The sequence below is a fragment of the Dermacentor andersoni genome, chromosome 8 (genome assembly GCF_023375885.2).
Source record: "Dermacentor andersoni chromosome 8, qqDerAnde1_hic_scaffold, whole genome shotgun sequence".
NCBI lineage: Eukaryota > Metazoa > Arthropoda > Arachnida > Ixodida > Ixodidae > Dermacentor > Dermacentor andersoni.
This window is the reverse complement of record NC_092821.1, coordinates 126,801,811-126,827,285: the sequence shown is the minus strand read 5'-3', so window position 1 is coordinate 126,827,285 and position 25,475 is coordinate 126,801,811. Positions and strand designations below refer to the sequence as shown.

The 25,475-nt window shown below is 47.7% G+C and overlaps 3 protein-coding genes across 3 annotated transcripts in view; 1 reads left to right on the top strand and 2 right to left on the bottom strand.

Annotated features, from left to right (window-relative positions):
• Nucleotides 1-6,752, top strand: part of LOC126525578 (caskin-2-like) — a 342,542-nt gene extending 335,790 nt beyond the window's left edge. Inside the window, exon 25 of the mRNA XM_050173505.3 lies at nt 16-6,752. Within this exon, the coding sequence (XP_050029462.1) occupies nt 16-160 (145 nt within the window). The 3' untranslated portion in view covers nt 161-6,752. The remainder of the gene's footprint in view (nt 1-15) is intronic.
• A 2,157-nt stretch (nt 6,753-8,909) lies between these two features.
• Nucleotides 8,910-13,029, bottom strand: Phf5a (PHD finger protein 5a). Its single transcript, XM_050173502.3, has 4 exons — nt 12,883-13,029; nt 12,734-12,757; nt 10,249-10,415; nt 8,910-9,168 (listed from the first exon to the last, which is right to left on the bottom strand). The coding sequence occupies exons 1-4, from the start codon at nt 12,932-12,934 to the stop codon at nt 9,079-9,081; spliced, it is 333 nt and encodes a 110-aa protein (XP_050029459.1). The 5' UTR covers nt 12,935-13,029; the 3' UTR covers nt 8,910-9,078.
• LOC140219956 (tigger transposable element-derived protein 6-like) lies at nt 11,082-12,534 on the bottom strand. Its single transcript, XM_072290129.1, has 2 exons — nt 12,530-12,534; nt 11,082-11,656 (listed from the first exon to the last, which is right to left on the bottom strand). The coding sequence occupies exons 1-2, from the start codon at nt 12,532-12,534 to the stop codon at nt 11,149-11,151; spliced, it is 513 nt and encodes a 170-aa protein (XP_072146230.1). The 3' UTR covers nt 11,082-11,148.
• Nucleotides 13,030-25,475: the final 12,446 nt, after the last annotated feature.

Sequence of the window (25,475 nt, the reverse complement as noted above, 5' to 3'; positions counted from 1 at the left end):
CCTTCCTCTGTGCAGACTGTCCCTGACGGCGGGTGGTCGCCTGATGGCGCCAGCACCGTCGCCGTCCTCTTCGGGAGACGTGATTCACGACATTGAGCACATGCTGGCCAGCTTGACCGACCAGTTGGATGCAATGCTGGAGAGCGAACTCAACCCCTGAGCTTTTTTTCCTTCTTTCCCGACACTTCATTTCTGCCTTTTTCCTTTTAAAGAAGCTTTTCCGCTGCACGTTGCTCTTTTTACCTTACCCTTCCTGGTCGTACTGCATTCTCGATTGGTCACTTGCAGTTGTACTTCAAATCTTGTGTGATGTAGCGCTCAATGCTAGTCGTTACACAATGTGCATTTGCTGAAATTCTGTCAGTCCTGCTCTCTATTCTGTGAGTGCAGAACTTGATGACATTGCAGTTGAAGGAAATGCAGGCAATGTGGTTAAACACAAGGATCATCACCTGGGGACGTACTTATTGCCGATAATTTTTATTCCATCTAAACGAACCAATCGATGAATTCCTTTGCTGCATCTACATATTATTATTATTATTATTATTATTATTATTATTTTGCTTTTGTTAGCAAGGTTGCAAGTGATCAGTCAAGAATAGACCACACCCATTCTGCCCTTCTAGTAACTGGAATGCCATTCGCTACAATGTTTTCAACTTGATTGCATTATGCCAGGCATTCTTTTACTTCTCTTTATTTCTCCTTCTCTTTTTGTTCTGTCTGCTGTTCACCCATCTTGTCACTGAAGCTGCTGTCTTCCCCGACAGCTCTGTTCATGTCTCATTAGCCTTCCCCCTGCTTTTGAGTGGCACATATCCTGCCCATTGGTCACTCTTTCACTTCTACTGCGTACGCTTTCTCACCACCGACATCACATACTCTGGTTCTTTCTATTATCCTGGGTTTTGTGAGCAGCCTGCATCTAACGGAACGTGGCGACGCACACTCCCCCGGCCACCGATGCGTCCTGGTCGGCGAGGATGAGAAGAAAAAAAGTGACGTCGCCACGACGACAGCCGGACTACGAACGGTCAAGCAAACCAGTTGTGAACGCGAACTGCGCATTCTCTTCCGACCTCCGCGTAGATTGTCACTGTTCCCCAACTCCTCTTCCGCAACACTTCCACCCGCCTCCCCCATTGACTGCCAAAGTGCACAAAATGTGTCTGTGACGTTGACGAACAGACTCCTCTGCCGTGACGCGCTGTGCCAGCTCTTCCGCACCTGCAAAGCGGCACATCGTGGCAGTGGATCTCTCCCCGGTGCAACAGCCGGTGACAATGGAAGCACTCCGTGTCATCTTTCTGGAAGAGTGACTTTGTTGTCAGTAGGACTATTAAAGCACCTGTGCCTGAATCGACCGTGGCATTGTGTGACGCCCGTTGTGCGAACCCTGTGTTGGCTGTGTTGTTTTGCTTGCGTGACCCCATCTCGGGGAGACTTTTCTTTCTTTGTGTAAGCATCTGTGCTAAAAACTGGCTGCTTTGCGTGGACCCACGTTGTTGTTCTAAATGATTCGCATGCGACTCCTCTGAGCAGAGTTCGTTGTTAGTGCTGACTGGTGGTGCTCAGTTTTGAATGTTGTAATCATTTGCACTCACTGTGTTTATATGCTTGGCGTTTGATTTTCTGGCACCATGAATTCAATCGTAAATTTGTAAGTAAATTGTGGGAAGCACACACAAAAGAAAGTTCGGGTCTGGAATATGTTTTAATGCATTATGACGTAAGCTCAAGCACGTGTCAGAGCTTTAAATGAGTGTGTACATGATTGGGATGACCCATGTAAAGTGAATCATTGCTTGAGCTGTTCTTTTATAGACCGTTTAAAGACCACATTAGCTTTGGTCAATGGGCACCACTGCATTCAAGGTTACTGGCACACCAACATAAACATTGCCTGGTTGTTTTTCGTGGTGGTGCTATGTTAATGCACTTGTTCATCAGACGTGTTTGTGCAACACTCTTGCTGTTTAGAATTGGCCTTTACACTGTGCAATGGTCAGGATCATCATAAAGCTTCCACTTGACAGCTGGCGGTATCGAGAACTATCAGCGAAGTATCTCTTGCAGACTCACAAGAGTTGTAAAATCATGGTAAAGCAAGTTTGTACACGTTATACACAAGTGTGCTCTTTCCTTGAAAAATTTCCATTACACTCCTAAGCGCAGTATAAGAAAGAAATGTGGATAAATTAAAAGCTCCAGTGGTGAGCTATTGTAGCAGCTTGCTAGCAAGATGCTAGAACGTTCACAGTGTAAAGTCCACTTCAACCTATCCGTTCGGGCGTGTCCAGAATCGCACACTAGCTACAAGGCTTGACAATGCACACATATTCTACAGAGCAAGTGGTCAAGCTACTGACAAGAGGGCACAGCGAAGCGTCTGTACGCAATATAAATCCCGCCTACGTCTTTTCCGGCCTCTATCTCTCTCTGTGAAGGTGGAAAGTAGACACGATTGCGATCACGCTGCTTCATGGTGTGAATGTTCTGTCTGTTAGCAACATCAGGGCAGCGTGACGTCCTGGCAGTTTGTAGCAGACGTCGTACAGTCTCGTGTACATACGTCCTAGGAGAGGCGCTGCCTACAATAACCACAGTCCCCCCGAATCAAAGTTTCGAAGGGCCCCCTGCGGCCGCTCGAGAGAAAGTACAAGTTCCTTTTCTGTTCTCTTGATGCCTCCTTGGGTCTGTACGGTTGTACTCGTGGGGATGGAGTGTAGCGATGGTGATGCCGTTTTGAATGCACGGCAGGCCATCGCTGTGGTGTGTCTAGGAGCAGCCATGTTGTGCAGATTACTTGTGAACTCTTAGAGGCTTGCGTCGTCAAAAAGTGGTCTTGCGAGTTATAGCCTGACGGTGCTGCAACATAACCTCGTAAAACGTTTGCAGGCCGTGTAATCAGAGAAAAAGTTTAATTTCCACGAAACTTTGACACTTGCTGCTTGTGTTCAGTATGTCATGCAAACCAATACGTTTGTTTACCAAACATTGTCAATAATGGAACCTTGTTTGAAGGAAGTCACATCCGACATTAAAATACCTTCCTTATATGCTATATTTATTATAAGCATATGTATAGTCATCACACGCTAATATCAGTGAAAGAATTTCACATTTGCTTAGTTGTATCCAGTAATTAGTTATATTCATGCAATGCCTCCTTTACTAGATGCCTGCCCCGTCGCTAGTTTTCCCATTAGAGCGGAGGTTTGTGTAGTTCGGGGTAGTCGCGGAGAGACGGCACTCGCTGCCGACCCTACTTCCTGTTGCGGAGGAAGTGACAATTACTAGGCTGGCGTGCGCTCGACCAATGGCTTGACGAGCGACCACAGGTCCTGTCTCCGGGATCGCAACAGACGCCGCTAAAATCTCGGAGGCAGGAGAACGTGATTGAAGTTTGGAGCAGCCGCCGCAACTAGCGCTCGCAGCCGACCCGGGTGGAGAAGAGGAAAGAGGAGAGAGGCCGGAACCAATTACTCAGCTCAAGCGGCAGGCATCTAGTAAAGGAGGCATTGACTCATGTTATATTGAGGTTAGACTGTACTGCTTGTAAAGTCTAAAGTGCAGAAGATATTTACACACTTATTGCGTTAATCTTGCAAGGAAGAAAATACGGCCAGTTATGTTCCATTTTGTGCCAGTGGTGGCTTGAAAAAAAGTGCTATATCAAGTAGATTATTTCCCGGGCGTAGACCTCTTCTAACCTCGTAGTGCATGCGCAACATGCATAAATTGCGGTGCAGATTTCAATTGTTATACGGCAAAAGTGGTGTTTTTAATTTTGTTGAGCTCTCAAATGACTGGAATTGATTTTCCAGTGCCTGTTTGTTGTGGCTCTGGGACAGCAACATGTTACTAAATGATACAAGAATGTAATTGTTTTGATGGACGTTAACACAATGAGAAATACTGTTTTTCAGTATGTAGTGAGCACCTGGCGTCGTAGTCCATGATGCTGAATTTCAACGTGAGGGAAGAAAAAATGAGAAACTTGAGTTTGTGGCAGTGATAACATGTGACTTAGGCAGCTTTATACTATAACAAAAAGCCAAGGAAAACTTCTAAAATAACCACACAAATGCTAAAATTGGTTGATGACTGGCCGGTATCGGTGGGCAATGTTGCCTACCACTGTGACAACGGTGTGTGGAAGATATTTACACATAATGAGGTGTAGATATTGAGCCATCATTCGTAATCTGCATAGCAGCTGCTGTCTACGATTCTCCACAGCAATTCTGCCGATTCTTGGTATCCGTTGTCGGCTACGGAAATGTCTTTACTTACGAAGTATATGGTTGTTTTGCTATGTCTTTTTTTTTTTTTTACTGCCTTTTGTTCCACAGCTGGTCAGTGGAAAATGAAAAAGAAAAAAGGGTTGAGAGGGTTGGCTTCTTGTTGTGTGAGACATTTATAAAGAGTGCTTGGGGCCGTCAAACTTTGGCGCTCACTTGCATTTCGAGTTTGCTTTTTGCTTAATGCCACAGTGTTCTCTTTTTTTCTTTTGTCAGGTGGTAAACGCATGACAGTATCAATTATTTTCAGAATGAGTGGGTATTACGCCTGTGTGTGAACTTGTTGTCGCTTTGGTGATGTTTGTTCCGTATGCGGCCTTTTTATTCATCCACGCTTCTGTCATATGAACAAAAATGTTCACACAAGATGTGCATATAGATTTAGTCCGTTAAATTTCCTCGCGTGGCTGTGGTTGCCCCTAAACTTCCAAGGCAGTCCAGAATGAATGGTACATTGTTAGGTTATCGCGCTCACTTTCTTTTATTCTTTTTTTCGCTTGTTGGGTATACATGCTCGATTTATCCTATTCTGTATCTATTTTGTGAGCTGGTTGTGTACATGTCATGTTCACCTGCAAACATGCTGTGAACATTACATGATCTACGCGTGTCCTGTAAGCAGGTGCTGTTCTATAACTATAATGTCTTCATTCTCCTGTTCTTTTTTTTTTTTTTCATTTTGAAGCAGGTCAAGCATTCTGTGGGTGATAGTTCCTTTTGAGACTGAAATTGTTTTAGGCAAATCGTTGCCTACGGCAACGAAAACCTGCCTGCATAAACTGAATGCTTTGTTTCTGAAAGTACCACAATGTAGTTAATTTCAGTCTGAAGACATATTTGTTTGTATATCTGCCTTTGGTTTGGATAGAAATGCCTTATTTTAAAATTTCGTTTCGTGGCTACTGTTAAAATTGACATTCAGCCAGTAGGTGGTAGAAGCACAGCTGTCGGTACTTTGATCGGCAAAGTGTTGTGACGACTCGTTTTTCACTGGGTCTGGAGTTGTCATCAAAGTGGGTAGGCGGTTTTTCTGTGTTCTTGTCAATCCACAGATGGCCGTGCAAACACCCTTTGCTGAAGACACCATTTTCCTAGTGATAGCGCAGGAGTTGAGAGTTTGAACATGCACATCATAGAGGAAAAAAAAAGAAAAGCTTGCACCACCACGACACCACATGTATTCGTTTCATTGATTGAAGTGGCTTTTATGAATCTTAATCGCTCCCATTTCCCTCGACGATGCCCCTGTGTCAAGGCTCAGGAAGGCAATATAAAGTATATAGACTTTGTTGTCCGCAGCAGCTGACAATCTAGCATTCATAGTATTTGAAGGCTAAAATCCCCCTGAAAGAATTGAAAAAGAAACAAGATGCTGGTTTTAGAGCACACTTTCATAGACTCCTTATCATGCATAAATGCCACCGAGACAAGAAAATCTATTGAATACCAGCAAATTCTACTGTTTTCTCTCGTTCAAAATGCACACCTTAAATACCTGGCGTTTGAAACTGCCAAGCAGGCGGGACTGCCTATTTCAAATTAACATATCTGATTGCAGGTAGTCATAGATTTCATAGTAACTGTTTTGATGTGCTAAAGCAGTTGCATGATAAGATTAGATATTGATGTCTTAGGGAGAGGAGCGTGTGTGGCACACATCATACCGAGCTGCTGCAATGTACAGTGCAACATTTTACACTTTATTCTGTTAGCCTTAAAAGCTGAAGGCATGTTAAAACATATCGCCTTCTTCAAAGTCTGTGGGACATCCTTTACAGTTTTTTTTTTTTTTTTTTTTTATACATAGGCTTGTGCCTAGCCTACTTAGTGGCTGGACACCGTTACGAAAACAGGTGTGTCTCATTTTAAAACCAGCATCGTTCTTCTCATGAGAGATAGTCATAGCCAGCAGAGTTTTCAGATCATAGTGCCAAAAGATAACCACCTCCACTAATTGCAGAAAAAAAAAAGGTCATTTGGGAATCATGGCTCTACGTTTTTGTTCACTCATGAGAACCATTTCACTGAACGCTCTTCTCCGGATGCTTGCGTCATTCATTGAGCTAATGATGTGTTCTTGTTTGAACCACGCTCACCTTTGGGCTGTGAGCGTGGGAAGAAAAAAATGTTGAAGCAAGTTTGGTGTTGTTTTATGGTCGTAGACCAAAAAGGGTGTAAAGAAATGAAGAGGAAGGTGAAAAAGGTTTTTTTTTTTCCCCACTCTGCAGCGTTTAGATAATCGATGTGTCATAGACGATTAACTATTTTTAGAGACCTCGGAGCCACAGAGGGTTGATGATGCTGGCCTGAGCTAAGAGAGCATAGCGTCTTGTCTCAATGCCTGAAGTGTTCTGTACTTTTTTTTCCACCTGTGTCCTTTACTGGCAATTCTTTTGTCCCCCTTTTGAAAATAAAAGCAGAGTTCTGAGGACAGAAAAAGAAAAAGCCAGTCCTTTGTGATGTGCTTTACCTTGTGGGATTCACAAGGGATGTATATTAAGGTCAACTGCAATGACATTTCACTTTGAATTAATTGATTATAAGTAAGTAGTATATACTGTTCAAGCAATCCTGGCAAACCCGTATGGCGGGTAACTGTCTATTTTACTTAACAACTTTTAATTAAATAACACCTAATCAGACTATGCGTGCATCTGAAACCATGGTGTCTGGAATTTTACAGTGCACTGCCTGATCTTAGATTTGTTGAGGAGTTGCGCTGGCTCTCTGCATTCTGGATTTTGTATCGTATACAGAGCAGGGTAATGGCAGCATTTTTTTTTTTCCAGTTTCATTATCAAAATGATCCATTTTTTTCAAGCGTTTTGTGATGCACTACTTGCATTTATCGGGCTCCTTTCACAATCTGGAATTTTGTTGCAGTTGGCCTTTAACTGCCTTTTTCAAGTGGCATCGGCACTTGCGGTGATGTACAGTAAGGTCCACTCTTGCACAAAAGATCAATTTCGTACTAAACCTTGCACGACTTCCAAGAAATCGTTGCATTTCTGAGAAAACCGGCGACTGATGCAGTGCACTAGGTACACATAGATTAATAAAATATCAGGAATGCCTTCTCGTGTAATCTGGTAGCAAGCTGTACCGGTATTCTAATTAGGTGTTCCTTTTAATAGTGAACCGTACTGTACATTCCTTCATGGTATTTGAGCAAACTCAAGTATGGCATTCCTTTAATGCAATAATAACAAGAAGGTTTTGCTATAGACAGTATGGAGACTACATTGCTAGTTCTTTCAGCTTTTTCTCTAAGTCATTGCACAATGAAACCGAAACATTAAATAATTATTGCATGCAGTCTCGGGAAAGCAGGTGAATGAGAAGAAATGGTTAATTTGCTTTCAGCTATACACTACGTTCCTGAACCAAATTTTCTTCCATCAGTTCAAGCTTGAAAGATCCAACATTCTTTTAGATGTACAAGCCTTTTTCTAACCAAGTTTTGCTTTAACATATTTAGCAAAAACACTGCCATAGTTTATGCAAATTAATCAGACACCAAAGGGGAAAAAAATGAATGATGCTAGAATACACCGCTCTTGAAAAATCATGTAATCCAGACCAGATTTGGCCCTTCAGATGAATGATGTAAAAGAGAAGCGATTGTACCTTTAGAAAAACTTGAATTTCAAAAGGCCATACTGAGAGCATTTGGTCCATCTTGTAGGTCACATCGCAGATTGCAACGTGAGTGGCCAGGGCTAGACAGTTGTCAATTAAAAAAATTATGCTTTACTTCAAAATTAAGGATTCAACCAGCACTCCCCATAAACTTTTAATGCAGTAAATGTATTGGCATTTCAGAAAAGGGCCATTACATATTTAAGACTGCAAGTTGGCACCACATGACACTTTGGGCAAATTTGACTATTATGCAGTTTTGCCAAAAAGCGTAAGGCTGCATTACGTAGTTGAATATTACAGGCAGCAAGAATTGCATTGTTTTGCTCAATATCATGTGCAATCAACATAAACAACTTGCATAAGACTGCTGGGTTAAAGTTGGGCTTTACATGTAGCACGGCCATCCAAAACGATAGTGCTTTGGTCCAAACCTGGCCCTAGCCTCGGGGGAAAAAAAATAGAGCCAAGTGGCCAGAGCTCGGCCAAGCACGGGATTTAGGCAACCTGCGCAGTCCTGGCGTGTGGACAACATAGTGATACCGCTCTTTGACAACTTTCTTGGCCGTTCTGCTACGTCCGAAGATGTTGTTTTCAGTTGCAGTCACCAAGTGATTTCTTCGTGCATTGCAAAATGGTGCTCAATTTTCAGGACCTTGTTTTTTCCATTCTACCGACTCTGTATATGTTTAATAGGACCTTACGTCGGAACTGCCCTTTCATGCACGAACCAACAAGTTTCTCAGAAATTGTAGACCGCAATACTTACAGGGCACTTCAAAAACAAGACTAACAGATGCAAATATTTTTAGTTATGGCACTAGCTTGGCATCAGTCTTTTTATGCATACACTCGAGAGTGTCTTTGAGCGGGTCTATTATGGCTATAGCATTTCAGGAACGCTGCCGCAGCTCATTTAACTGAAATGCCAGGTGGTCCCAGAGTAGAAAACAAACTCCTTGCTGACTGTTTACAAAGCTTTAATTGAAATCAAATAGAAAAATACGAAAACAACTGGTGGACTTGGAAACCCAGAAAACATACTAACGACAGGGTGGCGAGGTATGAAATGGAGATGTGAATCGAGATGTGAAGCCTTGTCCAGGGCCGCAAGGCTTCCTCAGCCACCCTGTCACCTCTTTTTGAAGCCGTATTTTTTCCGTTCATAGAACAAGTCCGTCTTGGAGCTACCTAGGTTCACAATCTTCGGGCAGCCATCCCTCTGTAATGGAAAACAAATATGCACTCTCAGTTACAACGTGCATGGTGATACAGGTGGACCACTTACTAGACATCAATATTATAATGAACTATCCAGTGTCAAACATTCCCAATGTTAGACAAAAATAAAAAATGCAGCAGCCTAAGCTGCATGTCAAAGCATTATGTGGAACACCACAGGCAAAGTGATCCAAGACGCTCTTGGCAATCGGTTGAAGACTTCAATGTGAAGCAAGAAATGGAGGAGTTTCCACATGCACTCATCATAGAGGCAGATACTCCACAAAAGAAACAACACGATCACACAGCAGACTGTGCATGTGTTTCTGAATAGTCTGCAATATATAAGTGCTGACGCTTTGGTGGAAGATTTTCCAGCAAAGACCCATAAGCGACAGCACACTCCAGATGACTGCTTATATTTAGTAGCTCAAAACAGGGTTCCACAGTTCCCGAGATAGTTCTCATGCAATTCCTAAGTGATGCCAACTACTTTGGCTATCTTGGCGAACATGAAAGCAAGAATAGTTGGCCAAAAAGCATCGTTTTCCCAGCAGTGCCACACAGAAGGGTGGAGAGCACCCACATTCTGAGTAACTACAGGCACATGCAGTCTGCTTAAAACAATTGGACTTATAAGAAATTATCACAATTACAGGCTTTTTCTGCTACCTCATATGTCGATGCCAAGTAAAGTAAACCAGCCGAGACAATTGCAAAACGATGTACGTGTGATGATAAGGCACACTGACACCATCGTGGCCGCCCTGTTCAAGTGCTCGCATGGTGTGATGCTACATGTCGTGTGAAAACTATCTCGACGATTGGATATTTCAATTTTATCAGAACTATTGCAAGTAGATTTGGTCAATAATTCATAATGTTCAGGGAACCATCAGGAAAATATATATATATATATATATATATATATATATATATAAAAAACCAAGGGAGAAGCAGAGAAGCAGAAGCCTTCGTACTAGTTTAGTACCATGACATGGACACGAGCAAAAGCGATAGGGCGGTGTTTATGTTGGCTAGCCATAGCATTCCAAACATGCAGGAGTGGAGTGCCACTTACGTCTTTCTCTTGGATGGTGCACTCCTTGCAGTAGTAGGCGTCCGAGACGCCGGGGCCTCCACAGATGACGCAGCGGCCCTGGTATGAGCCGTAGTTGCATTCGTCACATATTCGGACCAGGGTGCAGGGCCGCACGTACGAGTCGCAGATGACGCACTTGCCGTCACCTGCCGACCGAGAAAGCAGAGCACGATCAGACACTGCTCCTGACGTGTGGTGCAGCGTACAATGTGATTTGACTGTTTGCGGAACTAGTATGGCTATCAGCAAAACGATGAACGTGTCTACATGGTGATACTAATCTTAGGTCTGCTCAAAAAGCGAACACAAGCACAACTCTCCTGTGTTATTGTTCGAGTCTGCCCTTTTGCTATGAACATTGCAGATCTCAGGTTTAGACTGACAAGTAGCGCTTCTTCGGCATGGTTCAGACTAGCCCCGGTCAAAACTCAGGTGAACAGTTTTAAAAGATATGTTTACTTCAATATGCTGCTATTATCTTGAGTCCAGTTAAGACTATTTGAATCAACGGAAGCTGTTTACATGCACAAGAGCCAACTAATGTATGCTGCTAGCAAAAAAATAAGCTACGCAAAATGACACTGCTTGCTATGCATGGCTAGGCAGTATTGTGCAGTTTTCTACAGTGAAGCTGTTAGCCTCTAGTTAGTCGGGAGTTTTCGTGACCGCGTGTGCAGTTTCGCCCATAAAAAAACAAACAGCAGCTGTAAGGTTTTGTATTTTGAGTTTCTGCATAGCAGAGTTATGTTTTTCGTATAAGTCCAGCCCACATATAACGAACTTGATCGTCACGTGGCATTTGTTCTTTGTATCCAAAGTTCGTACTAAGTGGACCACCTATAATACGGGAAAAAAGAGCAAGCGAGACGAAAGTTCACTTTATTTTTGAAAAAAGTCCGTGATGCATGTCTGCTTCTTCAAAGCTGATCGCATCACTGCCGTTTCTAATTTTTCCAGCGCGGTAATATGTTCATCGCCAAGGCCTCTGCTGCACACGAGTTCCTTAAGCGACGCGATGTAACCGATCGCGGTTGAAGCGTTCACAGCAACCGGCGGTAGAGCAGCATCCTCGTCATCGTATTCGTCGGTCTCTGGGCAGTCAGGAAGGGCTCGCACTTCACGCACAATAGCTTCGTCAGTGCATGGCTCCGCAATGTCGGCGTCGTCATCAGCAGAAACGAAATCGTCCCAGGCAACGTCAGGTCCGGCCAGCTGCGTGTCAACGACGCGTTGCCACAAGTCCTCGTGCGACCGGCCTTCCGGTGAGTGATCTATGGCGTACTCGGTGCCTGGGCCCATAAAACCTGCCTTGCCGAAGCAATTTTCTATGCACTCCGCGGTGAGTTCCATCCACGCCGCTTTCAACATGTCCACGGCGGCAAGCAAGCTGATTTATTTTACCCGAAAGGAGCGCCGGGGGACGCTTTGTGCGCTCTGTGTTCGCGTCGTGTCAGGGGAATACAAAGTGCGCGAAATTCGCCTGCCGCGGGTTCGCAGTCCAGCGAAACCGCACCAAACACTGCCGGCTCGGTCAACTACAGGGGCCCGACAGCTTCGCGTTCGCTCTAACCGAGTGTTGAGGCCACAACAGTTCGTTCTATGTGAGACACTGTGCCATTGCCCCAATATATATTTTGACGGTAGCACCGCCCTCGTTCGTACTAAGCGAGCGTTCGTTATATCTGCGGCTGTTATAAGTGGGCTGGACTGTATTCGAATTACAATCCGATGCTAACATGTCTACAAGTTGTCCGTAAGTCGTATTTTAGCTATTTCTCGGATGAATTTTAGTTTAAACATTCATTTATTTCAATAATGCACTTGCGTTTGGCGGAGGGCTTCGAAGATTGAGGACGCATGCAGCGCCTACGGACACCGTGCGTGCGTGCCGTACGTCGCTTGTGGTGGTGGTGTACAACGTCGGCAACAGCTTTGCTATACATTCACTTTCACAGGGTGAAATGGAGGCGGATTCCCCCCCACCCCCCTGAAGTTAGTCTTGCCTAATCGAATTAGAATTTCAAACCTTAGTGCCAGTCAGAGATATTTACAAACGACAAATGATCGCGCGCTGTGTGACAATGTGCATTACTCGGAGCGTGAAAACACGAGATGATCAGACCGGTGATCACTGTCCCACTGGTCCCTCACTTTACTATACGCGTTTTTCGCTCTATGCGGCTGCATTAGATCGTCATAATCTAGCTGATCATCTATTATATTCACCATACATTTACAGTGGTACTGCTGCGCAAGTTACAACATCGCCACAGCGATGTTATGTTCGGCTCTCAGTGCAAGTGTCGTAAAACCATGTAGTGCATTCCATAAATGCATGCGTTACCAAGGAGTTTGCACAATATCTGCCCTTTACGCGTCCTATCATCTCCTTTTATGTCTTTTCTTTATCGCTTTCACTAAAAATTGCTCTTCGGTATGTCAAACGTTGATGGATCGTACTCACATTTCTCGCAGAGGCGTCCGATGGCTGCAAAGACAAGATCAGAAGAAAGAGATGTTAAAGCATTATCACTGCGCAGCTGATAAAAAAGCTTTCTCAATATTTCGCCGTCCTATTGGCATTTTCAGATGGATAATAAACATCGTACTTACCGACGCCGGCCTGTTTTCGGCAGAAAATCAAATCTGGATGATGCTTCGCCATGATGTAGAAACTTTGACTGACTTGGTTTGGATGCGACTACGCCCGACTTGAAACTGACCTCGTACTAGTGCGACTAATAATGCCTGCCGCTTGAGCTGAGAAACTGGTTCTGGCCCATCTCTTCTTTTCTCCTTTCCACCAGGATTGGCTGCGAGCGCTATTTGCGGCTGCTGCTCCAAACTTGAATCACGTTTTTTTTTGCCTCCGAGATTTTAGCGGCGTTTGTTACAATCTCGGAGGCAAGACTCACGGTCTCTCGTCAAGCCATTGGTCGAGCGCGCGCAAGCCTAGTTATCGTCACCTCCTCTGCAACAGGAAGTAAGGTCGGCAGCGAGCGCCGTCTCTGCGCGACTACCCTGAACTGCCAGAACCTCCGCTCCAATGGAAAACCAGCGACGCGGCAGGCATCTAGTAAAGGAGGCATTGGACTCAGAAAGCAATATGCAAATATTTTTCTTTTGAAAAGTGCATTTGCGCATTGTTATACTGTACCGAAACGCTGCTTTGTAGCACTACGAAGCAACAGCTTTGTGGTGCTTCCGAGCTAAGCGTTGCTTCAGAGCGTTGGTGGGCGGTTACAGATCGTCTTCGCTTGCTTCCTCAGAAGCGAAACAGCTTTTTCACGAGCTAAAATCAGTTGCAAATGCAGTCCTTGATCTAGCGCATAAAATTTTCAACATCAAAGTTGCCTTTGGGTATTAGCACCATGTGCTAAGTGCTAACTCTATGGGGCTCTTGCATTGCCCAGGGGGCGCTGCGAAAAAGGTGCTAAAAAGCGCCCTCTGTCCTAAAATGGGTCGTACCAAGCTCGGTCGTCTGCTTCGGAAAGCACGTTTACAATATAGACCCGCCACTTTCGGTTGTGTTGTATCACGGCCTGCAGCGAATATCGGGCGCCGAAGATTTTTTCAGGAGTGGCACGCTGCGTAAAGGCAAGAAATTATGCAGTGCCGAATACGTGTATGCCGTTCAAGAATTAAGCGGCGAAGTTTTAGCGCGGTGTCAATCGCAAGTCAAGCGAGTCGCGTACGAAGTGGAACTTCAGGTAAGGTTTGCACGCTGCTAGATTCAGGCGCACAAACGCGAGGAAATGCTTGCTATAAATGAATCCACAGCAGCGATAAGCAGACATCATGTGTACGGAACTGCTCGAGCACACGACGGTACGCGCCGCGACGGCAGCGGTCTTTCAGCATGCCGCGATGTACGAACTGCTCGAACGCACGATCATACGCGCCGTGACGGCAGCGGTCTTTCGACATGCCGCGAAACGGCGGGTCTCTTGCAATTTTTGTTGACTGCATGCCGCTAAACAAGTAGTTAGGCCTGCGTTGTAGTAGCGGCCATCTGTCCCTTTTAGTAACTGGTAATAACTGATGCAATGCATATGAGCTCGCACGTACGTGCGAATCGCGCAGCGCGAGCTCGTGCGCTACTCGCTTGATGTAGCTTTTAATGACAACGCTCGAAAATCGATTTGCTGTAATCAATACTATCTTGTTGCGCTGCCTCAACATGCTGGCTTGAGGTCAAGTATGAGCACATTTAACTATCTAACCTGTGCTGCTCGTAGTGGGGTAGTGAATTATCACCGAATCAACCCGGCCATTTGGGGTCATTTGCACACACCTGGGCACTTCACCACTTCGCACCGGTCGAATTGTTAATTGTCGCTGTGGCCGGGTTTCAAATCGTGAATCACCAGCCATGCCTGCAGCTATGTCGGTCTGCCGTCGGGACTGTAGGTGCAAAAGACCGAATTTTAGAACGCAGATGTATAATCAAGCAAGCTTCAAGACAGGTGAAGCAGTCAGCATGGCGCGAAGTTTCGCTTACCCAGCGCGACGAACTGCAGTTATACAGCGCGCCCGACGCTCCGCTTCGTGAGGCCTTGAAGGGAAACGATAGAATCGGATGTTGGGATTCAGGCCTTCTTGTTCATGGGAGCCCACGACGCATCAGTATCGACGGTGACGCTTTTTCGATGCTGAGCTAGGTCCCTCCGGATCGGCGTCGCCGATTCCTTCTGCTTCCAGCATTACGTCCCACGACACACGTAGAGTCCGTTTTCGTTAAACTATAGGCTGCGACTAGCTCGCAGCGTGGTCGACGTGGTCTGTGAGAAGTGACGAGCCTTTTCGCACTCGCAACAGGGCAAAAAAAAGTGCGAATCGACGCAAAACTCGGCCTAGAAACGTGCTTCGCCACAGCCAGGGCTCAATACGACCCAAGCTGGTACGACCCAGATGTCGTTTCCCGCGCCGCCACCAGGCGCAGCTACTATATCTCAAACTCCAGCGCAAGACGCCCATGGTGAGCACGATGCGAACGCTAAAAAGCCAGATGACGCCATACGTGAAGCAGTCGTCTGAAAAGCCAAGACGTGCCACAATAAGTTTAGCTAGAGTGTTCTGGGTTCAGTGGCACGAGTGGCTAGGGTGGTGCATGATTTGTAGTGAGGCGCCCGACGACGAAAAATGCTTTGGCGGCGCTGCGATCGAAATGAATTGGGCCGCGTCAAGGTTGCGCCGTTGCAAACTGCTGGCGATACTACTCGGAAGAGCCATTCGTACTACTTCGCGCTCTGGTATATGCTTTCAAACTGCTCAAACGATGTTTATAATTGAATATGACACGTATTTATGCCTTAGAAATAGAATAACATTCTTGCACTTCATTTAATTTTATTTTATGCCGCTCAGTGATTGCGCGTGCATTGCGGCCACAGTGTCGGCTCTCATTCTACTGTGTTGTTGTATGGTTCCCTTTAAAAAACAAATATTTTTCTTGTTCTTCAAGCAGCATGTATCTCTCGTCTGTATATCTGCGCATATAGTTTTCCAAAAGTAGCTTGCTGCTTGCAGCTAACAAAACAAACATATCTGCCTCACCCAGCACCCTGTACTCAGATTTACGTGGGGTATTTTTATAGAAAAAGAAAAAAAAAAGGAAACTGCAGTGGAACATTCCATTCATGTTTCCGTCTTCCTCGCGCGACAGAATGCGGAGTAATGGGTACGGGTTCTTTTATTGCAGTCGGACCTCGGGCGCAGAAAACTGCGCCCGAGGTTGGGTAGTCATTATATATGCTGAGAAGAGGTTTATTGGCGGCTCGTAAGGCAAAAGCGCAGCGACCGGGAACGGCGAGACAGCCCGAAGCACTGTCCAAAAAAGGCGACAGTAATCAACAGCGCGAGCGGAGCCGAGCCGCGCGTTGGCGATGTGTCTGTGCCGCGCGGCGCGTCTTCTTCTTCACAATCTCCCCCCCGGACAAAAAAAAGAGCCATCCTGGCGCCTTAAGAATCGGGAGGCAGAGGGTCGTGGTAGGGCTTCAGACGCGAGACGTGGACAATGTCACGTCCACGCCGGCGCAAGTCTTCAGGTGGTGACAGTGGCTCAACTAGAAAATTCACCGGAGATGTTTGCTCCAAGACTCGGTAAGGCCCTTCGAATTTCGGGACGAGTTTCGAGGAAAGCCCCGGAGCCTGGAAAGGCACAGACAACCACACAAGAACGCCTGGAGCGTAGGTGGTGTTCGGAAGCGTGTCGGTGCGGTTTTCTTTCTGGCGCTGCTGTTGCTCGGCCGTAAAGGAGCGCGCTAGCTGGCGGCATTCTTCGGCCTGTCGGGCGATGTCGGACACAGGTAGACACTCGGAGGCGTCAGAACGGTATGGAAGGAGCGTGTCGATGGTATGCGTAGGCTGGCGGCCATACAGGAGGAAGAAAGGTGAAAATCCCGTAGTGGCCTGGATCGCGGTGTTGTACGCGAACGTGATGAATGGAAGGATGCGGTCCCAGTTACCATGATCAGATGCCACGTACATCGACAGCATGTCACCAAGTGTGCGGTTAAATCGCTCTGTGAGTCCGTTAGTCTGGGGGTGGTATGCCGTGCTTGTCCGATGAATAATGCGGCATTCCGAGAGCAAACTTTTGACGACTTCGGAGAGGAAGGCGCGACCTCGATCACTGAGGAGTTCTCGAGGTGCGCCGTGTCGAAGCACGAAGCGATGTAGAACGAAAAAGGCTACATCCCGTGCCGTAGCACTTGGTAAAGCAGCAGTTTCGGCGTAGCGTGTCAAGTGGTCGACAGCAACTACGATCCACCGATTGCCGTCTGGCGTCATAGGAAGCGGGCCGTATAGGTCGATGCCGACGCGATCGAAGGGTGTGGCAGGGCACGGGAGCGGCTGCAAGGCACCAGACGGGCGTAAAGGCGGCGATTTGCGGCGTTGACAGTCAAGACAGCACCGAACAAACTTTTGTACAAAATTGTACATGCCGCGCCAGTAGTAGCGGTGGCGAATTCGTTCGTACGTCTTGAAGACTCCGGCGTGGCCACACTGTGGATCGTTGTGGAAAGCGGCACATATTTGTGACCTTAAGCTGCGGGGAATCACCAGAAGCCACCGACGGCCTTCAGGAGAGTAATTGCGTCGGTGGAGCAGCTGGTCACGAATGGCAAAATGAACTGCTTGGCGTCGGAGGGTTCGGGATACAGGCATGGTCGATGATCCAGAAAGATAGTCGAAAAGAGAAGCGATCCACGGGTCACGACGTTGTGCGGTGGCAAAGGAGTCCATGTCGAGAGATGAGATGGAGTGTGCGGAAGTTGTTCCGCAGGCCGAGTCTGGAGGTAAAGGTGAACGAGACAGAGCGTCGGCGTCGGAGTGTGTTCGCCCACTGCGGTATACGACGCGAATATCGTACTCCTGGATGCGTAATGCCCAACGGGCTAGGCGGCCAGTGGGATCTTTCAAGTTGGCAAGCCAACAAAGCGCGTGGTGATCTGTGACCAAGTCGAATGGGCGCCCGTACAGGTATGGTCGGAACTTGCCAAGTGCCCATACTAAGGCCAAGCACTCTTTTTCGGTCACGCTGTAATTGGCCTCAGGCTTCGTCAGCGTGCGACTCGCATAGGCGACTACGTATTCGGGGTAGCCTGGCTTTCGTTGGGCGAGGACGGCGCCGAGACCGACCCCGCTGGCATCTGTGTGTACCTCAGTTGCAGCCGACGGGTCGAAATGGCGAAGAATAGGTGGGGAGGTGAGAAGACGACGCAGCGTAGCGAAGGCGGAGTCACATGCAGGGGACCAGGAGGAGAGGGTGGTGTCACCGCGCAGAAGCTGAGTCAATGGCGCCATGATCGATGCGAAATTCCGAACAAAGCGCCGGAAATATGAGCATAGGCCCACAAAGCTCCGAAGTTCTTTGATGGTCTGAGGCTTCGGAAACTCAGCGACTGCTCGAAGTTTTGCAGGATCGGGTAGAACGCCGTGCTTGGACACAACGTGGCCTAAAATGGTGAGCTCTCGCGCGGCGAAGCGGCACTTCTTGAGGTTGAGTTGGAGGCCAGCGTTCGTTAGACAGGTCAAAACAAGTCTGAGGCGGAGCAGGTGAGTCGGAAAATCAGGCGAGAAAACCACGACATCGTCGAGGTAACACAGACATATGGACCACTTGAGGCCACGCAGCGTGTTGTCCATGAGTCGTTCAAAGGTGGCAGGGGCGTTACAAAGCCCGAACGGCATTACGTTAAATTCATATAAGCCGTCAGGCGTAATGAATGCGGTTTTCTGGCGATCGGCTGCAGCCATCGGTACCTGCCAGTACCCCGAACGCAAGTCAAGGGACGAGAAGAATTCTGCTCCCTGAAGACTGTCGAGGGCGTCGTCGATGCGCGGCAAAGGATAGACGTCTTTGCGCGTTACCTTATTTAGCCGACGGTAGTCGACGCAAAAGCGAATAGACCCGTCCTTCTTGCGAACGAGAACGACAGGCGACGCCCAGGGACTGTGCGAAGGTTGAATAACGTCACGGCGCAGCATATCTTCGACTTGGGTGGTAATGACACGACGCTCTTCGGCCGAGACGCGGTAGGGTCGTTGACGTAACGGCTGGTGGGAACCGGTGTCAATGTAGTGCTGCACTTCCGACGTGCGGCCCAGGTGAGGTTGTGAAACGTCGAATGAACTTCTAAAGTGGTGCAGGAGATCAAGAAGGTCGGCGCGTTCGGCAGGTGTGAGGGTATCGGCGATGGCACTCGAGAATGCATCCTTGGACGTCTCTTCAAGCGCGGAAATCGAAGACGACTGGCCGGAGTCGACATCAAAAGAGTCTCCGGGGACGTCAACCAAAGACGAAGAGTCGAGGAGTTCCACGATGCCAAGGCATTCACCAACGAGCAATGTAATCGGCGCACAGAGGGGATTGCAGAAGTATATATTGCTACAGCCGCCAGCAATGTCAAGTGTTGCGAAGGGTAGTCGGAGAGATTTACTGCTCATGAAGACGTCGGAAGGTGTGAAGAGGACCGTTGCATCAGTGATGGCATCGCAAGAGACGGGTACGAGAGCGAAGGAGCCAGGTGGAATATCTGTGTCCTCGCGCACGGTAAGTTTAGAAGGGCGGTCACAATCTTCGTGCGAGGGTGCGTCACAAGGAAAAAATTCAACTTCGGCGCTTGCGCAGTCGATCACGGCTTTATGACGGGATAAGAAGTCCCATCCGAGGATGACGTCATGCGAGCAGGTGGGAAGAACAATGCACTCGACTATGTAAACAATGCCGTGAATAAGCACACGTACAGTACAGGCTGCGTGCGGAGTGACGTGCTGAGCGCTTGCCGTACGAAGCGACAGTCCAGAAAGCGGCGTGGTCACCTTGCGCAGCGAACGGCACAGTTTGGCGGCTATCACAGAAACGGCTGCGCCGGTATCCACAAGAGCGAATGCAGGAACACCTTCTACACTAATTTCGACCACGTTAGCAGGACAGGCGCGAGGACTTGGACAGTTCGAATGGGGCGCAGTTCTTGCCTCGTGAACTGCGACGTTCAGTTTTCCTGGTCAGGTGGTGCGGGTCGCCGACGCATTGGGGAGAGCGAGCGTCGGCGAGGGGATGGCGAGCGACGCGAAGGAAATTCTGGAAGGTCAGCACGAGCATACGGTTGGTGGGAAGGAGTGGCGTATTGGCGAAAGGGCTGGCTGCCGTACTGGAAGGGCCGAGAGGCGTCGCCGAACGCTTGAGGCCGACGTCGGCAATATCGGGCGACGTGTCCAGGAGTACAGCAAGAATAGCAGATGGGACGATTATCAGGCGTCCTCCAAGGATTAGCTCTCGGTGCGGTCCAAGATGCAGCATGGGCTTCCGGTGGCACCGGTTGGGAATGGGTCGCGAAAGACGCAGGCGGAGGCCTGCGTACTGCCTGCGCGTACGTAAGAGGCGCAGCCACAGGCAGGACTGGCTGCGCATAGGTGCGAGGAGTCGCGACAGGCTGCACTGCCAGAGCAGAGTTGAGATTCGTGGCTGCAGGCGGCTGATGGTGTGCGGAAGGGACAACTTGAGCGACCTCTTCGGAGATGAGAGTGCGGAGCGTGTTTGGAAGACTGGAGGTGGGCTCCTGAGTGAAGGGGACTAAAGAAAGTTGGCGGGCAACTTCCTCACGCACGAAGTCCTTGACCCGTTGAAGTAATGAGCATGGGTCGTACATGCTGTCAAGGCTTGCCACCAAGTCGTCGCTGCCCAGAGCACGCCGAGTCGAAGCGCGTTGCTTGCGTAACTCATCATAACTTTGGCATAGGCTGACGACTTCGGACACAGTGCGCGGATTCCTGGCTAGAAGCATCTGGAAAGCGCCGTCATCGATGCCCTTCAGTATATGGTGAATTCGCTCAGCTTCGGGCATTGCCGCGTTGACTCGTTTACACAGGTCCACGACGTCTTCAATGTAGCTCGTGAATGTTTCTGCCGTCTGCTGTGCTCGGGCGCGCAAGCGTTGTTCAGCGCGCAGTTTGCGAACAGCGGGTCGGCCGAACACTTCTGTAAAGGTTGTCTTAAAGATTGACCATGTGGGTAAGTCACTTTCGTGGTTGTGAAACCAGAGTTGGGCAACACCAGCCAGATAAAAGATGACGTGGGTTAACTTCGCTGGATCATCCCACTTGTTGTGCGCGCTCACCCGTTCATATGAAGCCAGCCAGTCTTCTACATCTTCGTCGTCTGCACCGCTGAAGATCTTGGGGTCGCGTTGTCGTGCAACGCCGGTGCAAGTGACGGACTGTGGCGTCGGCGCCGTTTGGGATGAGCTGTCGGTCATGGCGGGCGATAGCGTTCTTGATCGCAGCTCCAGGGTTACAAGCGACGGGGTTTGAGTCCCAGCACCTCCACCAATTGAGAAGAGGTTTATTGGCGGCTCGTAAGGCAAAAGCGCAGCGACCGGGAACGGCGAGACAGCCCGAAGCACTGTCCAAAAAAGGCGACAGTAATCAACAGCGCGAGCGGAGCCGAGCCGCGCGTTGGCGATGTGTCTGTGCCGCGCGGCGCGTCTTCTTCTTCACAATGCTAATACTTCACCCGTGACCCGTGTGAAATTTTTTGTCTAGTCCATGCCTAACAAAAAACGAAAAAAAAAAAAATCAGCGCTGTAGTTTAGTGGCTACATAGTGGATATGGCGTCACGCTGCAAAACTCGAGCTCACGGGTTCAAACCAGGTCGCGGAATTCGATGGGAGCGAAATGGAAAAAAAAACTCGTGTACTTTTGTTTAGGTGCACGTTAAAGAACCCCAGGTAGTTACTGAAAAGGGTGTCTCAATCATATCGCCATGTGTAAAACGCCAGAATTTGTTTAATTTAAAAAAGTGTCAACCATTCCACTCTGTGAAGATGGAATGGCAGCGAAAGGTGACGACCGTCAAAGCTCTCAAACGAAAAGCAAAGTGCTCTCGCTGCCATTCCATCCTCACAGAGTGGAATGGTTGTCATTTTTTGCGTTGCGAGTCTGGCGTCGTTGCTCGTTTGAAGGTGTCTGGGCTCGCATTCTCGTTTTCGTTCAGCATTGCGGGAACGTTCTTCGTCGGTGGTCGTTTCGCGCCGGTGCCGTTTACATTCTCGTTGCTGTTCCCTCCGGCGCTCCTCGTACGCATGTTGTTCTTCGGGTGTACGAACTATACGTGTCCGGCCCATCGATAACGCAGCTGTTTTTAGCGCTGATACCTCTGTTGCTTATATACTGCGATAACCTTGAAGTCATGCCATTGTTCAAGGCGAGCGTTCTAATCTGTTCGACATTTTGACATCTGTGTAAACAAAATAAATTATTCTCGATATCTGATTTCTGAGAAAAAACATGTTACGCTTATCTTATATTTCATACCTAAATGTAATGCCGTTCCCACCTGTATGTCCGCTCAACTAAGCAGTTTCTGCATTATAAACGGCTAGTTTCAGTTATCCTGTAAAGCAGTGATCTGGGCTTGTTGGTAAGACATCGTGAGGCTTATAGCGCAGTTATCCGGCGCACTATCAGAATAACGCAGTGGCGTAGCCAGAAATTTATTTCGGGGGGGTCCGTCGACAACTACCACTCCTCTCTCTCTCTCTCTCTCTCTCTCTCTCTCTATATATATATATATATATATATATATATATATATATATATATATATATATATATATATATATATATATATATATATATATGTGTGTGTGTGTGTGTGTGTGTGTGTGTGTGTGTGTGTGTGTGTGTGTGTGTGTGTGTGTGTGTGTGTGTGAGTGTGTGTGTGTGGAGGCTGCACAGGCACTCGAATTGATGTATTTATGTAATCTATGTCGATGACCTAGCTGGCACGTGGCTTGGAAAAACGAACAGTGCTAAAAGCGGGGCCATACAAAAACGAGACAGCGCACTATCGTGTGTCTTCTCATTTGCAGGCCAGACTTGTTGCAGCCCAAGTAACAGTGGATATCGCCGTTATTTTCCCGCCAGACATTCCAGTGAGTGGTACGGCCACGGCTACGTACGGGAGAGGGCGGGCACTATTTTGCAAGTTTCCTATCTCTCAATCGCACTTTCGGCGTTGTGGGCATGCTATATTATTCTAATTTTAGAAACAAGGGAACGAAGCTTTGCGCTATAGAACTTTGATAGTGTCATATGATGCAAGCTTCACTCACTTTTGGTGACCTGCTGTCCGATTTGTTTAGAGAGATGTTTGGAAGTAACTTGCGATCATGGTATGGTGCGTAGTCATCGCGCGACGCACATTGCTATTTGATCATACTCGGGCACTGATGAGGCAGACAGTCGGAAGCAGGGCTGCTCCCTGTTTAGGAGCCGCTGTGAAAATTACGGCATCCATTGTTCGCAGTAAAATAAGGGCCAGTAGCATCGAGAGATTTGAAAGCGTCGTGTCTTCTGACACCCGTCTATTCTGAAAATTGCCGAGACGTTTAGTTAGGATGACCTCTCCGCGGTAAGCAGCACGTGTTACCACGTGGTAAGTGAGCCTCAACTAGGCGACTGGCCACGGCCGTCCGGTGTTGACTTGATCGGGTAGTGGCGAGACGCGCTCCCTATGTCCATAATTATCCCCCAACTTCGTTCTTGATGCCTTTTATGCGCGTCGCACCCCTCCTTGTATCCATGACTTCACTCCCCTTCGTAACATTCTTTTCCGTTAGTCAATGTCACACTCTTCAAGATTCACCGGTTTGTTGAACGGCATTTCTGTTTCTGTGCGCACTTCGAGGTCATTCTCCTACCCGGTGACGGCGAGCTGGCTGGCACGCAGGCAGGCAGAAAGGGACATGATCAAGACGCTTCCAACGACGCCGCGCGTCGACAGAAAATTGATCACACGCGCGAACGGCAAAACAAAAATAAACGCGCGTGGCTATATATGCAAGGATCGTGGCAGAGAAGAAATAAGGCGACAGAAACTCGTTTGGACCTTTGCAGTGCGTCGAATGTGCACAATGCCCTCTTGCGCTCCCTGGGCGTCGATCGCCACATTAGCTTCTTGACAGGTTTAATTATCCGTGACCGCCCGAAAGACCTCTGCAGAAATTGCAGCGCTTACCTTTCCACTAAACCCAAGTCCGGAGGAAAGCTAGATAGAATCATGGTGGCTACCATAACATAATGGTAGAGAGGAGGGTGAGAGGAGGCAGAGAATCGGTACAACCGATGCAGTTGCGAAACAAGTGAATAACAAACAGGCTTGCCACTCTTCGCTCGCAGTTCCCCTACAAGGGAGGTGGGGAGGGGACGGGGAAAAGGTGACGTGAGAAGGCAAGGAAAAGCGGCTGCGGGAAAACTGGATGATTTTAAGTTCTAGGTACGTTGACATGACAACCCCCTTAAGACCGCCACTAGCCCTCGCCTTGCTTTCAGATTCAAGCTTTCCCTTTAATCCATGTCGCTATTTCAGAACCCACCTCCTGGCACTTTCCCTTCCGTGGGAAAGGGCTTGCATGGGAAAGAAAATACCTGGCTACTACACCAATGTAAGGACAATAATGAAGCAATTAAAGGAACGGAATGCTTCACACACACGTAGAGATGTTTGTAGACCTGCTGTGTTCGTTGAAGAAGATAGGTGGGGTATTACCACATTAGGCACCCAGAATTAATGGGCTGCAGACATGATGAGACTGTCAAAATTTTTTTTCCTTGCCTCAATCAAGTTAGCAGATTTACAGGCTGCCCCAAAACGTGGCGTTTATAATAAATGACAGCTAGGAACTTGTCCAATAGAACCGATAAGCACCCTTGTTTTGATTCTCTCAGGAACTGGTGAGCCTCTGCGCAACAACCACGACTTTCCTGCAGCACAACTACTCGGCGGAATAAGAGAGTCCTCACTTGCATCAGCCCCTCACCTTAGATACACTGTTGCTTGCCTTGATTCCTTATCTCGGAAAGTCGATTGCTCCACATGGGGCTGGCGCAGCTTTTAAAAGAAACAGGCTTATACCGGTCGGGAGTTTTCACTTTTCAATCAGTGGATTTAGAATATCTGATAATATTTCTCTTACATATATGTCGTGGATATACATGTCCATATGTACCCTTAAGTTACCTAGGAATGCATTGGTCATCTGCATCTCTTGCGCCACGCAGTTAATAAATCTGGTTTATTTCACTATAATATTGTTTTCTTTGATCATTGTCCCTGATCAATATTCCACCAACAAGAAGCGCGTGTAAGATGACGCGATATCAATACAATTTTCTTACGTAGCTTCATTTTGCAGATAGGCGGCTTCTGTGGCAGAAATTACGTGTTACTTTAAGAAAACCATGTTAAAAACAGCAGTTCACGTGGCTAAAACGACAATTGGTACCGGCCGACAAGAGTTGCGGGCGCACCAAAGTAAGTGAAACCGTAAAAAAATTTACAGCACAGAATTTCTGCGAGAAAAACTGCGCCTTCCAGCGTCCGTGCAACGAACGCGCACTCGCTAGCAGACGACGCACTTGACAACGACGACAAAATTGAAGACGTCATGTTGTATAACCCATGCCTAAAATATGTAAACGTAGAAAAAAGGTGTCAATATAATGTTGCAGCTGAAATAAAGCACAATAAAAGAGCGTATGTGTGCAATCGGTCTCAGCGCCCGCAGTAAAATTACGTTGAATATGCCGCGCAGCGCGTCTCCGCCCCAACCCAGTTCGCTCGCAGCGCCCTCGCACAATTTTTTCACAAGCGGCGCCTCTGCGGCCGAGCGCCGTTCGGTCCACTCAACGATGTAATA